The 18,441-nt window shown below is 39.0% G+C and overlaps 1 protein-coding gene across 1 annotated transcript in view; it reads right to left on the bottom strand.

The window, feature by feature from the left end:
- Nucleotides 1–307: 307 nt before the first annotated feature.
- LOC146457081 (uncharacterized) overlaps nucleotides 308–18,441 on the bottom strand; it is a 33,791-nt gene continuing 15,657 nt past the window's right edge. The window contains exons 3-5 of the mRNA XM_085092347.1: nucleotides 9,308–9,491; nucleotides 5,302–5,408; nucleotides 308–653 (exon numbers count right to left, since the gene is read on the bottom strand). Coding sequence (XP_084948473.1) covers nucleotides 444–653; nucleotides 5,302–5,408; nucleotides 9,308–9,491 — 501 coding nt within the window. The 3' untranslated portion in view covers nucleotides 308–443. The remainder of the gene's footprint in view (nucleotides 654–5,301; nucleotides 5,409–9,307; nucleotides 9,492–18,441) is intronic.

Here is an 18,441-nt window from a genome sequence, read left to right as displayed (position 1 = left end):
CAAAACAACACGCTGAATCCTATGATAACAACACGCCACCCTCACTAACCTTTTGTTCACTTGGAAAAGCGGTCAACATTTGCGGATGACAGTTCATTGTTGACCTGTGACGTCATAGTTTTCGTAATGTCACACTCTAATTGGCTTCTGGCAGAAACAGTTCTATTGTAAGATGTCATGTGATTATGACCTAGCCAATGAATGTCACGCATATTGGAGGGAAAAACTTCAGCTACTTTACAATGGATTTTTTGAGCACTGGCAAATGAAATAAACAAAACGTAAAGTTTATTTTTGTACGTTTATTTAGTCGCATCATTTCTTTCAATTCAGTCATTCATAATCCCCCATTTAGTGGGGTGCTAAATAAATTTACGCTTAAATAAGGGTATTGTTATAATGCCAACGTGACTCTAATGTTGACAAGACTATCACGCTATGGATTACGTACGAGGTCTGAAAAGAGTGAAAATAACTTCGTTATTAGGTGTATTTCCTAAATACAAGGCCCCTGAATCTGTGCTAGCCAAATATTTAGCACATGTTAGTCCCGATTTTTGACTAATGAACCGAGTCCTAGGTGTGTTACCAACCCTTTCCTTCTTGAACAAGTTTGGCTTGTAACTTGTGCAGGTAGCACCTGTCTGGAGTTTCTGAAAATAGGTAATAGAATTGAAATTGATTAACGGTGTTCTAAAATGATCATGAAATGGTACACGTCTTTGGTATTTCAGTTAAGGGGAACCTTCACTTTTACAACAAATTGCGTTAGTTGATTGAAAATAGTGTCTTAATTTTAAAACTTAGTTTATAAAGTGGAGATATTAGTGATTAAGTGCTCTAAAAATTGAATATGATTATCGCGCATTTTCCTGCAAGCATCCATTTTGGATTTTCAACGTCGCTGTCGCTGGCATCAGAGAGCAGGGGTACTTAAATAAGAATATTGAGGCAAACGTTTAACGTCATGAATCCAAAATGGAAGGGGGCGGGGAAGGCAGAAAATCTAAAGCGAAAATAGAAGATGATAAATTCCATTTTTCTTTTGAAATGCTAAAAATGCTCACTCCACGTTTGTTCTTCGTGTTCATTTCCGTTTCATTAATTAAGGATTTCTCCAAAACACACTGGAAAAATCTGAGCAAATTAGACCATTTTTTGAGTTACAACACGTTTCAATCCTTAACATTCAGCTAACGATAATCAACGTTAGTCTACGTGAACTAATAAGACTATTATTGCTAAGAAAAACGAACATTCCTTCAACGTTTCCATACGCATAAAATACTTTTTTTTGCGAAGTGAGACTACAAATGTGTCACATGTCCCGTTTAACGATGGATGACTGACCAAGAAAAGAAAACCCATTAAAAGAGCAGTGTCACCTTTTTAGTGTCACCACTTTGAATGGCCAAAAACAAATTTGAATTAATGGAATCATTAAAATAATGGTTCAGTTTCTTTAACAATAACCCTGCAAGTGCACAGAAAAGTGTTTGGCTGCGAATGGTTAGGCAAGTTCTTCCTGTGTATTTTAGAGAAGTCGATAAAAACTGATTATAGTTAGTTCTTCCTTGGAGAAATCCCTTAAATATTTCTTCGCGGTGTTCTAAGAGCAATTTCATGTTAGCAAAAAGGTTTTTCGTCAAATATTTGAGCAGTTTCGACCAAAATACAGCAAAATCACCGTGAATGGGGCCACCTAACACAGAGGTACTTGTTTTGTCAGTTGCAAAGTTTTTACTCCCATGTGGGGTGAGCAGATCTTAATCCTAATACAGCAGTAATGTATATTGTGGGTAACCTTAAAATTTTCATAGATAATTGGGCAGCAATAATTCTTAAGAGCGGCTGCCTGTAAGAATCGAGAACTGCATTTCAGCGACCACTTGGTCGAATTTCTGATATTTCGTCTGAAGATACCCTTGGATTAACTATTTTCGAAAATCATATTTTAAAGTTCCAAGGTATTTTATATTTTGAGAAAATTGCAAGAGTTTGAAATGCGGCTAAGGTGCGGTCACGGGCCGATGAAAACCGCGAAAATTTAGGTCAAAGGACGAAGCCCCGTTCACGGTGTAAAATGACCCAATGAACTTGAAACTTTACACAAACCTAGACCGACCATCTCGCAAGAGAATTAGTACAACAAACATGCCAAACTCGCTGGCTGCCTTCTAAAGCATGCAGATTTGTGTACGCTACTCAAAATGACCTTGAAACTAATGCCTATTTTCATTGAAATAAAAGTGTTTCTGGTATGTCATTTTCTCTAAATTAAATCTCATTTATCGAAAGACCAAGAAAAGAAATTTATTTGCACCAAGTTTCAAGCTCTGATTCGAACTCTTTCCCACTCAAGGAAGATCGAATATGCGTGCGATACTTGCGGCTCGCAATTCACGTCACGAATTATGAGATCAGAACCGATTCACAAGCACTTGACATCTGGAGCCCGTGAATGTTTCCAAACATCACATATTGGGCCCTAACACTAATCAGACGGACTGAAGACAGCCATTCAATGTTTTTCGATCCGAGATTTCTTTCCTACTCTGCTCTAAAATAATATAGTTATTCCGGTCAGTTAGCCTACGAAACATGTGCAACAAATTTGCATACCATTTCGATGTCGCAGGAAAAAGTAGTGCAAATCATACTTTACAGCTCCTTTATCCTCTTAAATGAAGTAGTCGATCAGTAAACTGGAGAAAAGCGTGTGACTTTGTTCCTGTCGTGTTGTTTTGAGTGTTCGTGTAATAGCAGCGACGGCTCAATTCAATAAGCCAGTGTGACACTGATCAACTGTAACTCGATATTCCCTTCGATGATGTGGGTAACGCGCACGTGATCCTGGCCAGGCATTTCGGTATGGAATCCTGCGCGTACAAGCTAGGGCGCTTTTAGGAACGGTAAATAGTGAAAAGTACTGCTTGTGGGCCAAGCTACGACTACCCTGGTGATGAAAACCTTGTCAAGCTAAAAGGCTGTACAACAGATGCGAGAGCTCATCTTGCCAGCTTTGATTTTTATTATTTTTTTTTTCGCGAAAAAAATTCAAGTATTAGTGTCGTTTCGTTTTTTAACTTCAATTATACATACCCTGGAACGTCGATTTTTTTTTCGCGAAAAAAAAAAGAAAGAAAGAAACATCCATTACCGCCATCCTTACAATTAAAAGTATGTAATCTGTATATTTGAGAGCATAGTAGTGAGTTCCCCCCGACCTCCCCCTTCCCCCTAGCTACAAGCGTCAATAATATTGTGGTTATTGTTTACTTTCCTAGACCGTTTTGTCGCTGTTCCTGCCAGTTTCTTTCAACTCTGTGAAAAAAATAATAGCATGAAATCTGAAATTGGAAAATGAATAGGCAAAATACGGCCCTCGCCCACTAATAATAAGGTAGTAACGGCCCTCACCCGCTTGCGCTAGCAATAAGTTAGTTTTCGTGGCCATCACCAGACAGACCAGGGCTGGCAAGATTCCTATCTTCTAAAAAATTGAAAGAAACCGGCAGGAACAACGATAAAACCGGTTTGGGAAAGTAAACAATAACCACAATTGACGCTTATCGCCAGAGGGGATGGGGGTGGGGGAGGTCGCGTTGGTCAGTGGGGAATTCACTACTCTGATACCCTCAAAGTTGATACCCTCAGACTACTCTGATACCCTCAAATTTTATATTATTAATTGTGGGGATGGTGGTTATGGCTAGATTTTTTTCGCAAAAAATCCACGTTCCGGGATCTGCATTACTGTAAGTAAAAAAAAAACTGACACTAATACTTGAACGTCGATTTTTTTCGCGGAAAAAACAAAGGCTGGAAAGTGTGGGCTCTCAGATCTCTTGGACAGTCCTCACGCTCGTCAAGGTCATCATCACCAGGGTAGTCGTAGCTTGGCCCACGAGCAATACTTTTCTAAAAGCGCCCTGAACGCACAAGTTCACGTGCGCGTTACCCACATCACCGAAGGGAATATCGAGTTACGGTTGATCAGTGTCACACTGGCTTATTGATTTGAGCAGTCGCTGCTAAACACGAACACTCAAAACAACACGACAGGAACAAAGTCACACGCTTTTCTCCATTTTACTGATCAACTTCCTCATTTAAAAAGATAAAGGAGCTGTAAAGTATGATTTGCACTACTTTTTTCTGCGACATCGAAATGGTATGCAAATTTGTTGCACATGTTTCGTAGGCTAACTGACCGGAATAACTATATTATTTTAGAGCAGAGTAGGAAAGATCGAAAAACATTGAATGGCTGTCTTCAGTCCGTCTGATTAGTTTTAGGGCCCAATATGTGATGTTTGGAAACATTCACGGGCTCCATATGTCAAGTGTTTGTGAATCGGTTCTGATCTCATAATTCGTGACGTGAATTGCGAGCCGCAAGTATCGCACGCATATTCGATCTTCCTTGAGTGGGAAAGAGTTCGAATCAGAGCTTGAAACTTGGTGCAAATAAATTTCTTTTCTTGGTCTTTCGATATATGAGATTTAATTTAGAGAAAATGACATACCAGAAGCACTTTTATTTCAATGAAAATAGGCATCAGTTTCAAGGTCATTTTGAGTAGCGTACACAAATCTGCATGCTTAAGAAAGCAGCCAGCGAGTTTGGAATGTTTATTGTATTAATTCTCTTGCGAGATGGTTGGTCTAGGTTTGTGTAAAGTTTCAAGTTCATTGGGTCATTTTACACCGTGAACGGGGCTTCGTCCTTTGACCTAAATTTTCGCGGTTTTCATCGGCCCGTGACCGCACCTTGGCCGCATTTCAAACTCTTGCAATTTTCTCAAAATATAAAATACCTTGGAACTTTAAAATATGATTTTCGAAAATAGTTAATCCAAGGGTATCTTCAGACGAAATATCAGAAATTCGACCGAGTGGTCGCTGAAATGCAGTTCTCGATTCTTACAGCCAGCTGCCCTTAAAATGCATAACAATGAACGGAATTTTTTCCAAATGGAAAGTTGATTATCCCTGCAAAATACGCGGTTGCTTTCACTTTTCTTTGTGGATTGCAATTACCATTGTTAAGATTCTTTCAGCAAAGTTAAGAAATTAGAGTTGGGCTCCGCATTTTGTTTGTTTGTTTGTTTGTTTGTTTGTTTGTTTGTTTGTTTTTTTGTCTTTTTACATGACAATTTGAAGTCTTCAGTATATTCAGTTGTTTGAAGCGTCATCAGTTCGTCTAATGTGCCCTTGATAATAACTTTGTCGGGGCAGTCTGGAACACCTTGCCTACGCTTTAGATACAATTTATGTATTTACAAATCGTTTACTTACCTCAAAAACTATGTTCGTGGTGTCAATGACTTTCAAAGAATATGTGGCTTGTTTGTAAACTATCTCAAAGCATACAAAACCATCCTGGCTCGTCTTCATGTTGAATTCTTAGAGAGAAAATTCAAAGGTATTAGATTGGAAACTAACAAAAACATTAAAATTGATAATCTGGTTGAAAAGGTGGTGTAGTATGACAGTAATCAAAGCAAAATTTCCATTTGAAATATTTATTAATGACAGGATCCACCCCAATGCCAGAAAACCTTTTGCGAGCCTCCTTAAAAGGAACCTTTACCCCGACAACAAATGGACGGTAAATTGTTGGGAATAGTGTCTAAGTTCTAAATTTTAGTTTAAAAAAATAGAAATAACATTCAAGTGTGCTAAAATATCAGATATGATTGTCTCCTATTTTCGCATTTCCCGGGCGCCGCCATATTGGATTTTATGACGTCACACGGTTGCTGCTAGTGTTAGTAAGCAGACGTTCTTTTGTCTGAAACAACAGAGCAACCGTGTTACTTCATGAAATCCAAGTTGGCCGCACCCGGAAAATTTAAAAGCGAATATAGGTAACTTAATCATATCTAGTTATAAGCACACATCAATTTATGCATATTTCTCTAGATATTTAAATTTTCCTTCCGGTTTATTTCACCACATATTTTTAGCCGTTGAAGACAGTAGACTGACTGTCGAAAGGTTACAAACAAGTAATTCAAAAACTCAGTAATAATTCATAAACCCATTGACCTATCCAATGGTCGATAAAACAGTGACGTGCAGCGGTTTTAAAACCCAATAAAACCTCCTCCTTATTCGTATGCAGTGTTTAATGTTTTTCTTGTATGCTAATTTCCAACGTTCACAAAAGCATCATTGTTATTGACTCTCTTTGACACACGCTTTTCCAGCACGTGTTTTATCGGGTCTAAAACTACGCGGCTGCCGATATAACGATCCCGATAAAACACTGCTGCTCGTGTTTTAAACATTACATAAACAAGTATAACAAAACATAACAAGTAAATAAATATAATCACAGTGGAACCCTGTTAACACGGACGTTGCAAGCAGCTCCTGATCAGACGCTCAGAATGAACGCCGCCAACAAATGCTTTCTTAATACGAAGACTAAAACACACAATTTTAAAGAAATAGAATTAATGATATGAAGCGCCTAAACAGTAACTTAAGTTCAAACTGTGAAAGCTTACGCTCCTTCAAATAGCCTCGCATTAAAATCAATGTTCTCTCAGTGTTTGCATTGAAGGGCGATCGACAACGATACTGAAATAGTCTGTAGCTTTGTTCTTTCTGGCATTTTTAAGTTGTGGCTCAGCCAGGCGACTAAAGTTTAGGCAATTTATACAGTGCGCAGATAACTAATGTACGTGAAGTGAGGTTTACTTTGTGCAAGGGCGTGTCACTCGGGTACCATAAAAAAGGCCTCCGTCCGTATTAATTACCGGGGTGCGTATTAAGGGGGCTACTGTAAAATAAAATGTTACTCTTTTGGCGATCATTGTTCATGATTAAACTTGTTAAAAGAGGCTTAAAACTGATCTAAAAGAAAATTAAAAAAGTTTCCCAAATTTTCGAACCGTATCGCTGGTCCTTCTTCGGGGGACATAAAATAATTAACAATTATTCGCCGAAGGCGAAGTAAATATTGGTGAATATTCCCCGAGACGAAGTCGAGAGGAATATTCACCATTATTATTCAACTCATTGTGACACTGCCCAAATATGGTCATGTTGAACTCAATATATGTCGTCCGCACACAACAGATATCCTGCGATATACGTAGTTTTCGTGAGTCGGGGAGAAAAATGGCAGAGCGCTTTCAATAAGTATAAACGACCACGCAAGATCACCAAACTATTAATAACGCTGTCTTATACTGAACACATAAAAGACAACCAAGGTTGCTGTCAAGAATTGTAATGGTTAGTGTTTGTGAACTGGCAAATTACAGTTCAGCAAAAACGTTTGATATGTTTTTCGCTAGACTTTTGGATTGTCCCGTATTCTAGGGTTCAGAAATTACAAATAGTACATTTATTTCCTTAGATTGGTTCTTGCAACCGTTAAACAGAGATCTCGATTCGTCTTGAAGAGATGGAGAAAACCACCTGAGAAAATCCGAGCTCTCAGCTTTCTGGCAGACAAAAAGATAGACGGAGTAAAAAGTAATTATTCTCAGAAGCATCAGAGCCGCTTGAAAGACCGTTTAGTTTCATAAAAGATCCAGAGTTCTGGCAAGGAACAAGGCACTAGATACGTTTGTCAAAACACTGAGGAAAGATCGTGTAATTGCTTGCGTAGTAAACAAAGAAACACTCACCCGAGAAAACGTTGAAAAGCTTTTCCAGTCTGTTCAGCTCGGCCCGGCTGACCAACAAATCCTTTGCAGCTTCAAAATACAGTTTGGTTTTAGCTTTTGAGGCTACAAATTTGTGGAAAATTTTGCCGGAGCGATTGGCGCGCTAGACGAGTACTCAATTTTTTAATTTGATGCAAAACGCTCTCGATTTCATTCAAACTTGAACAAAGCTGACGCTTTCATTCAAGGCCGTCCGCGCGCGGGAAAATGTTACAAGTTTATTTTTTTGACAAATAAAGATCGCCTCCAGTTTTTCTGCTCTAAACCTGTGCTTTGTTATCAATGTGTTGAATAATAAAACAATTATCCTGCTTAATCTTGCGGAATATCGCCTGATTCTAGCCAACTCCGCCTACGGCCTCGTCGGCTAAGTATCAGGCGATATTCCGCAAGATTGAGCAGGATAATTGTTAAATATTTACTGAGCCTGAGGCGAATAATTGTTTTAGTATAATTACTCAGGTGATTATCAGAGAAAAACAGGTACCGTTCGAAAAATGTCGATTGTGTTTGTTTGTTTGTTTGTTTCAAATCGTCACGCGTCAATGTACAGAGACGCGCAGTCTGCCGATCACATGCTCAATCGAAATCACATGCGCAATCGATAAACTGCACACGGCCTCAAGCAGAAGGTCAGTATTCTTTAACTACCGCTTCATTGAGACGAAGCACTGACTTCTGTGAATGAATGTTGGGTTTCTCCGACCCGTTTACCAAAATAGATGGAGATGAACCAGGCTGTTTGGTGTAAAACTCGAGCCGGGATCACATGTGCTAGCGATAGCATTTTATTGCACAATTTCTTGTTGACATGATGGCTTCGCCGGTTAACGGACGTTTATAAATTGCCTTCGGAGATAAGCTGCCTCAGGTAGGAATTAAGTCATCTGTTGGCTTCACTAAACAAGTACACGGTTTTCGCAGATGAAAATATTTTGTTGTGAAGCGGTGACTTTAGATGGTGGTCGAGAGCCGCTCGAACCGACAACAAACTAGTTTTCAGATTATAAAAACTGTTTTCTTTTCTCGTAACTGAAACGTAAAACTTACAGAGACATTTATTCATCTTGTTTACTTCCATGCTTTCAAATTCTGTCTTAAACTCGTTTTGTTTGTAAAATCATTTTGTTAATAAAGAAAATCTTGCTTGAATTTAACTTTATTTGTTGTCTTTATTTTAAGTCATCAAGATCGACAACATGCAATTTACAAGGGTTTTTTATTACAATTAGCAAAATGTTCATATCTTGCCTTCGACGGTATCAACTCGTACTTAGCTGCATCTTTAGTGCTTTTCGAAATTGAATTTTCTTTCATCCTATTTACTTCTTTTTCAGAAATGTCAACAAATAGCTGAGCGGCCATTTTGAAAGTTAGTGCTCCCGCTATGATCACCTCGCGCGAGGTGATTATAGCAGGATATGACGCAATCCTCGACCAATCAAATCAACAGAATCTCTATGATCACCTGAGTAATTATACTAAATTAAAATATACGAACTTTTTTCATATGGAGAAACGAAGCTGTCTCTAATAAGAGGGTGTCCGGAAAGCGGGGATTCTACTTCATATGAATTACTATTAATTAAACTAATATTATCCTTGAATGTGTCCTTTACTTGCTCTTGGGTCAGTAATGTATTTGGCAGTGAATGTTGCTCTACACTGGGATGGTGTCTGATCACAATCCCGAATTCTGAGATATGATGGGACATTCAACTGTTGCCGGTGGTACGAACTGAGAAAATACCCATCTCTTCCCACTGCTGGGCTGATTTCAGCGCCAAAGATTACTGCAAAAACCTTGAAACAAAGAAAAGGCCAGGTAACTGTACAGTCAGATTGAGCGAGGGCTTGAGCATAATCAGATCCAGAGATATCTCATCAATAATCAAAGACATCTTTGAGTAATCGATGGGTAATCAATGAGTAATCCACTGATTAGTCATTGATTATTGCCGATGATCAGTGAATAATCGATGACTAATCGAGGACAAACTATTTTGTGGCCTATTGATTACTCATCCATGTTACTGATTAGTCATTAATGTCATTGACGAATTTCCCGCCAGCTTCTGCTAGTATTCTGGAGAAATACCGTTCCTTTTACTGAAATGATGTTTATCTGTATATGAAGTTATAACGCAGGGGAGACTGACTCATCTAAGGAGACTCATACGCTTTCCCGTCTTAGACAAACAAAGTGGTGCGCGATGAAAGAAGACACCAGGAGGAAGAGCTTTTAGAAAAGCTGACCCTAAAATCTGGAACATTTTACCGGAAAACATAAGAAAGCAGGACAATTATAATGTCTTTAAGAAACAGTTAAAGACTCGCTATTTTCGACTTGCATACAATTTTTAATTCAATATTGTCGTACTTAAATTTACTCTCTTTTTATACATATACATTTTCTTTTCGATATAATTAATTTTAATAGACTTGAGGTAAATAAAAGATTCATTGTATTATTATTATGATTGTTATTATTATTATTATATTTTTCTCTGAGATAGATTCATGTAATTATTCGTTATATTCATATATGTTTAGTTAGTATTGGTAGTTCTAGTTTTATTGTGATACGCATTTGATAATGAATTAGTATGTTAAATTGCGCAATATCAAGTGATAAATTTTATCATTATTACTCTTATTACAGCGGCAGGATTAGGGTTTTTTTTAAAAAAAAGTCACGAATTTTGGTGGCGTTTGATCAAATATTACGAAAACGTTATTAACACGTTTAAAGTTGGCAAGGCAGGTTCTTTTCTACCCATCCCCCAGGTGTAAGGCAGTTAGAGCAATACAAGGTATTTTTAAAAAGTCAGGAATTTTGGTGGCTTTGATCAAACATTACCAAAGTTTTATAAAGACGGTTAAGGTTGCAAGACATGTTCCTTCAGCTCTACCCCCCCCCCCATGCCCCATCCTACCCCACCACCACCACCCCAGTTCTCAGAAAGTTATAGTAGTATAACAATATTCAAGCGTCGTCCACTATGTCAACTATATAATTGAATGAAACATCACCTTAGTAGATAGGAATTGGGGGTTGAGCGTACCGGGAGGAGGGGAGGGTGAGTTAAACAATAGCTGGGGTGGATGAGTAAACAATAGCCTAGAGGATGACATCATCAAAAACGATGACATCATAAGCTAAAAATAGAGAAACCGGGGGGAACGGGAGGATGAGTAAACAATAGCCTAGAAGATGATGTCATAAGCTAAAAATAGAGACAAGGGGTGTAATTTCCTCCCCTCCCGGAAGATAAAGTAATAAGCTAAAAATAAAGAAACCGGGGGGTTAGGGAGGTAGAACGTCACAATAGCCCCCCCCCCGGTTGACATCATCAAAAAGCGATGACATCATCTAAAAATAGTATAGTGACATCATTGGGGTGGAGGAGTATTTTGCTCTCATTATAAAACGATGATCTCATAGTTTAAAAATAGAATAGTCATAAAATAGTTATAGAACTTTCCCGCTATGAAGTAGGAAACACAAAATATGATGGTTCCAAGCAGTTATTTACCATCAGTGAGTTTAAATCATTCGCTAAGGCTCGGTTGGTGGTTTGAAATTTTTTGCTCCACGGAAGGTGAAAGCCCTTTGGCCTTTCGCAACCTACACTTGGGTAGTGTGAGGTCATTATTTTGCCTGGCGTTCCTTTGGTGAATTTTTGAAGGGTGTTCAAATCGTTTTCAAAGATAACCGGGAGTTAGGTTGTTCAGTCATTTGTATACAGTAGTCTATTTTCATTCTCCGTAAGCGTAAAAAAAGCGATTACTGCCAAGCACATTATTCACGAATTTGTGAGTTTCAGTAGTAATCATACATTTTGATACTATTTTGGATGAATTTGATCGAGATTATGTGATTTTGTTGGTTATAAGAGACGAAATCAGACATCAGACGCGTGTTTCGATTCACGCACCGTTACTAAAGCTATTATGTTAATTAAGTTGAGCTTTGTCCGGGATTAAACGGTAAAAACAGTCTTTTGTTGTCTTTGTTTATGAATAAGAATATTACGGTTGATCGATTCCTGGCTGCTTAAATTAATTTGCATGTTATGTTTGGCGCGCACTGAAAAAAACACACGCTCAGAATTTACTGAAAATTCTTTATTTAAATCGTTCAACAATTCAAGTACAAAGCAAAGATCTTATGACAGCGTTAATCATCTTTATCCTCGTCATCGCTAGGGGGATAGAATGTCATTTTTGATGTCCTTTCATCCTTGTGTGTGATTGCGCCACAATTTAATTAAAATTCATCCTCTTGAGAAGCCTTATATGGATGATTTCTGTGAGTTCGCCGGGATCTTCTTGAGGGACGATCATCGTCATCCAGGTAGTTTTTAAACCGAATTCGAGGTGGTTTTTTTCTTTTCTGCGTAGGTGAGGGTACTGTGGGAGGGGGCGTTAAGATGGACGAGGGAAGTGACGCTTCCGCGGGCGTCGCTTGTGTTGCGATTGGTTCTTGGGCAGCGGTCGCCTGTATAACCGTGGGAGTTTGGACAGCGGCCGCCTGTACAGTCACTGGTTCTTGATCTGGCATATGATTGCTAGAAATTTGTCTCTGTTCTTCAGAGTAGGGTGGATTTGATTCTTTGAGTCTGGCATTCAACTGTTGTTTAAACGTCAAATACTTGTTTTGCAGCTGCATGTAATGCTTTGCTCTTTCGTCATCTCCAAGGTCTGATCGTGAGAGAAGACCATCCATTGAATCTTGTAATTTCTTCATTACTGGAACTACTGGGGGAGTCATTACGTTCTGTTGTTTGAGGTACTGTAGTAGTTCCTGCGAGATATTGTCCGGTACCGCTACGTTATCAAATCGTTCTTCGCCAGGTAGAACGTTCGTTCGCAATCTACAGTTGTCTTGAGTGGTGGTTTTAAGATCAACTAGGAGATAACCAAAGTGCCTCTGTACGGCCTGCTCATAGTGATTAATAAAGAAATCGGTGTGCCTGGGATACATTTGCTTAGCCAGGGTCAGCACTTGAAGTTTATCCCGGGGGTTCTTGAAAAGGACTAAGTAGTGACTGTTTAAGCTGATACTTCGACTGCCTTTTCCTTGATGAAATAAGTTCTGCACAATGTAAATTATGCTTAGGTTGCGATGATGGGATCCTCTTGTAAACAGGTTGACGATTCGCTTGTCTTCACCGGCATCAGCCATCTGATCATCGATCACCATTAAGTTGCGTTGGTGGATGTCAAAATAGGAGTCATGCTCTAGATTGGAAGGAATACCTCTGATAAATTCTATATTTGGCATTATTGCCATCAATTCTAGATAACCAGGCTGCCACTGCGAATAGCACCAAACAATCCTCTCTGGTGGTAGGTTGATTGCTCTTTGAGCCTGTTGCAACAAAGATTTTACCCAGACAGTCTTTCCCGATCCGGTCATCCCAGCAACCATACAAGTAAATGGATGTACAAATTGAAACCGCTGACACTTTTCTACAGAAAACGGCATAGCTCTGAAAGGAGTGAAACCAGCATTGCGGTGTTTAGACATCACGTGTCTTTGCATACTATCTTTTCTACTAAAGGATTTTTCGCAGAAAGAACAGAACCAACTCATGTCATTTCGGCGAAGACTTAACGTAGATTGAAAAAAACGTCGAATGTGTCACATTTACATAGAATTAACCCCTATTGTTTTCGCCACCACCCCCACCTCCACCACCACATTTCTATTGTTTTCCTCCACCACCGCCACCGCCCCTCCTCCACCACCACGTTTCTATTGTTTTAACTCCACCACCACCACCACCACATTTCTATTGTTTTCCCTCCACCACCGCCACCGCTCCCACCTCCACCACCACGTTGCTATTGTTTTAACTCCACCACCACCACCACATTTCTATTGTTTTCCCTCCACCACCGCCACCACCACCACCACGTTTCTATTGTTTTCCCTCCACCACCACCACCGCCCCCACCTCCACCACCACGTTTCTATTGTTTTAACTCCACCACCACATTTCTATTGTTTTTCCCTCCAGCACCTCCTCCTTCTCCTCAAGTCTATTACTTCCCCCACATCCTACACAAGAAAAGGGGAAGTTACTTTCTTAAACTCATTCCATGATCATGTCTCGCGTTGTAAAGAACAACCGGGGTTTCCTTCAGCTCCTTTCTGATTGCCCTTCCAAGCAGCGTCATTTTCTCTTGAGAACAGCTACTCCACAACAGTTGCATGCGTTATTGCAAGTTATTTATAATGTACTTACAGAAAACATACCAGTGTCTGAAGAAGTTAGGGCCATATTGCGTTCGCATAAGGATGCTCTTCTAAATCTTGCTCAGCGAAATGTTCCTTACAAGACAAAGAAACGCATCCTTGTGCAAGAGGGCAGTGGGTTTATACAAGAATTACTGACCCCTGCAATTAGTAGCTTGGGGTATCTTATGTTATAAAAGAGACCGTGGATTCTGAAATTTGGTCATTTGTGTCCCTCTTTTAACGGGTGCTGGTCGATATGAAAAGAAAGATGGATTGGGATAAAGAGAAGGAAAGTGAAATGGAGGATTACTCAACCTCTGATGAGGAAAGTGACGATGAAGAACCCCGGATAAAAGATGTCTTGAACGACCTTTCCAATGCCGTTTCCAGAAAGCACGCTTCTGAGCTATTGCATAGTATGGCTACTTCTAAAAATATCTTGTTCTGGACACCTAGTGGACTGTTACTCCGAAACCAGCGCGCAATACCAGTAACAAACATCTCAGAGCTGGTCGAGTATGTGTTACTCCCTCATAACGAAGATGTCGCCAAACCCCGTACGCTCAATACTTTCCTAGATGGGCTGGCAGAGCTCGGAGTGAATAAGCGACTGATCAAAAATAAAAAACTTCCAAGCGATTTGTTAGAAAAAGAAAGAGGATACCAGGATAAAGAGGACGAATCAGGTAATGAGGCTAATGATGAAAACTTGTCGGACAGCAGTGAAGAGGAGGAAACCAGTTCTGAAAATAGTCAACCTGAAGAGTCTCATAACAGCGGCCTGGAAAGTGATTGGGAAGAAGAGGTCGAGAATAGTAGCGACTCAGTTGAAAATTCAACGATAGCTCAGGCAAAAGTTCATGATCCGTGCCGACACTGCAACGGTTCACATGGATATGCTACCGTAGTCCTGAAATGTCCTAAGTGCTTTTGGGAAGATAACTGTAAAGTTTGCCCTATATGTGATCACAAGATTCCTCTTGAACGAAAGCACGCGAAGGACTCTCTCCGTCGATGTTATGATTGTGGCGCAATCACACACAAGGATGAAAGGACATCAAAAATGACATTCTATCCCCCTAGCGATGGAGAGGATAAAGATGATTAACGCTGTCATAAGAACTTTGCTTTGTACTTAAATTGTTGAACGATTTAAATAAAGAATTTTCAGTAAATTCTGAGAGTGTTTTATTTTTCCAGTGCGCGCCAAACATAACATGCAAATTAATTTAAGCAGCCAGGAATCGATCAAATGTAATAATATTCTTATTCGGAGCAATCTGGTAAACAAAAGACAACAAAAGACTGTTTTTACTGTTTAATCCCCGACAAAGCTCAACTTAATTAACATAATAGCTTAAGTAACGGTGCGTGAATCGAAACACGCGTCCGATGTCTGATGTATGATTTCACCTTTTATAACCTACAAAATCACAATCTCGATCAAATGCATCCAAAATAGCATCAAAATGTATGATTACTACTGAAACTCACAATTCGTGAATAATGTGCTTGGCAGTAATCGCTTTTTCATACGCTTACGGACAATGAAAATAGGCTACTGTATTCAAATGGTCCAAATGAATAAACAACCTAACCCCCGGTTATCTTCGAGAATGATTTCAACACCGTTCAAAAATTCACCAAAGGAACGCCAGGCAAAATAATGACCTCACACTACCCAAGTGTAGGTTGCGAAAGGCCAAAGGGCTTTCACCTTCCGTGGAGCAAAAAATTTCAAACCTCCAACCAAGGCTTAGTGATTGATTTAAACTCATTGATGGTAAATAACTGGTTGGAAGCCATCACAGTTTGTGTTTCCTACTTCATAGCGGGAAGGTTTATAACTATTTTATGACTATTCTATTTTTAAACTATGAGATCATTGTTTTATAATGAGAGCAAAATACTCCTCCACCTCAATGATATCACTATACTATTTTTAGATGATGTCATCGCTTTTTGATGATGTCAACCGGGGGGGGGCTATTGTGACGTTCTACCTCCCTAACCCCCCCGGTTTCTCTATTTTTAGCTTATTACTTTGTCTTCCGGGAGGGGAGGAAATTACACCCCTTGTCTCTATTTTTAGCTTATGACATCATCCTCTAGGCTATTGTTTACTCATCCTCCCGTTCCCCCCGGTTTCTCTATTTTTAGCTTATGATGTCATCGTTTTTGATGATGTCATCCTCTAGGCTATTGTTTACTCATCCACCCCAGCTATTGTTTAACTCACCCTCCCCTCCTCCCGGTACGCTCAACCCCCAATTCCTATCTACTCACCTTATCATATGCAAACTGATTGTTCTGTAATATCAAGTTTCTACTTTCTTAAAATATTATTGAAACAAATCAAAATGAAGAATTGGTCCATTTTAGGAAATGTGAACAATTAAATTCTTTAATTATCTCTTAGTTAACAGTGATTTGTACTTACAACCAAAGTGAGGTAGATTTTGTCCATGCTGCTGCTTAAGTCAGAGATCTCTGATCTTGAGACTGCTTCCTAAGTTCTCTGCGTTGGCAGTTAGTATAGGAAGTTAAGTTACAACCATTAACCACATAGCGTTGAACGTTTTGAAAATCAGGTTAACTTTTTACCCCGGATCCGCCCTTGAACATTATGTCCTTAAAGAACAGATTAAAAGCCCTCGAGGCCAACAGTTTTGGAGTGATTTAAAAGTATTCAATTGCAGTTTATATCCCGGAAATATCACAGCCATTATATATATATGTGAGATATATGAAAGCTCTCAAATGGGAGGAAACGTGAAGCTTTGCCATCTTCAAACGATAGGTTTGCTATTTTTCCTTTTAATTTTAATTTAACTTTCATCCTAAATTTTTCCTGCCTTTAGTCCTTCTCCTCTGTAAAAAATGTTCTTTGATTTATGAGACGTTACTCAGCTCAGAAAATACTTATTTGAAGACTAGACAAGATACGGCTATCAAACAAAACTTACCGTCAACTTCGAAGATATCCGTAAAAGTGACTGCTACGCGGCTCTGTTCACTTGCGACTTTATTGAAGCTGAGTGTGTCATCACCAAGCATAATATGCTCTTATTTAGTAAAATGGTTATTTGAAATATTTGAATTGCCACAGGTTCCATGGCAAAAATAGTGTCCACATATTTCCTTAAATGACAGAAATGACAAGGCGCGCTGTTCTTCTGTCACAAAAATCATGAGCTCAGTAAAAAGAACGGTGATTAGATTTGCCCTCAATCCAATTCATATTTATTTTCAATATATATTTATTTACCTCTCAATGGAAATATAAAAAAAAACGTTCAGTGAGATATATCGCTGTAACGAAAAAGATGTCATTGAAATAAAGGGTTCTTTGCCTTTCTGATACTTTCGTTGCTTTATCGCGGTTTCACTTTTTATTTTATGGCCGGTGTGCCATCAGATCAATTTAACTCTCTATAGACTGGGAGAGTGCGGCGAATTCTGCGCACTTTTTTTTCTGAACATATGAACAACCGCCACTAAACTTTGTTATGTTTTCAGATTTTTATCTGGGAAATGTTTGGTGTGGTAGATCAGTTTTAGTGAATTAGATCAAGCCATGGTCACCAGACGTTTCTACAGCAATTGGGCCAATTCCGCTTTCAACGTACAGGGAAATTGTCATGGTCAGCGCATGGGCGAGTTTTAATTCAAAATGTGCAAGCATTAGGCTAATGTTTTCTTTGATTCGCCAAATTTGAATTCGAAATGGCGTCTACTGTATGAAGAAGGCAAACATGGTTTCTGAACAGAGAACAATTAATTCGGAAATAGCACGCGTTCGTAGAAATGATAGGAAAGATATCACAAAAGGATATTTAGAAAACGAAATTATATTTTTAGTCGCAATACATTAACAATATAATCATGAGGACCTGTCGAAATTCAAATATTTCAGTCATTATCATTCAACTAAATAAAAGCAGATTATGCTTAGTGGCGTCAGACAAAGTCGTTTAGCAGTCACTTTTTTTGGATACCTTCGAGGTTAGCGGTAAGTCTTATTTACTAGCTATAGCTGCTTATGGTCTTAAAATGTCGATATGTTTACCAAACGTCCAAAATCATAATGTAATGTGTAATGTGTTATAGGAAAGGACGGCTACGGCTACGAAATGACTTTAGATAAAATATTTGTCTTGTTTTTCTTTGCTTTGTTTTGTTTTGTTCTTTTCTAAAACTACTGGTCCCTTTAAAACCAATTGAGGTTTCACTTCAGAAGGACGGACAATGACGTCATAACCAAAACCAAAATTTCCCCTTATCGATAGGTTACCAAGTTGTCACATCATTCCACACGACGGAATCCTACTTGTTTGAGGGTGAAGGATTCATTTGGAGACCAGGAAAAGACCAGCAAAAGGTGGGGTAACTTCTGTCACCCCGAATCGTCTCCATCATGGCATGGCATTGTAAGTTCTGAAAAGTGTCACGCAAACATTGGGAATAAGCTCTAACGGGACGGATTTTTGAAGGGACATTGTTTGA

This window comes from Pavona decussata, unplaced genomic scaffold (assembly GCF_977016875.1).
Source record: "Pavona decussata unplaced genomic scaffold, jaPavDecu1.1 SCAFFOLD_248, whole genome shotgun sequence".
NCBI lineage: Eukaryota > Metazoa > Cnidaria > Anthozoa > Scleractinia > Agariciidae > Pavona > Pavona decussata.
This window is presented reverse-complemented; position numbering and strand designations above follow the sequence as displayed.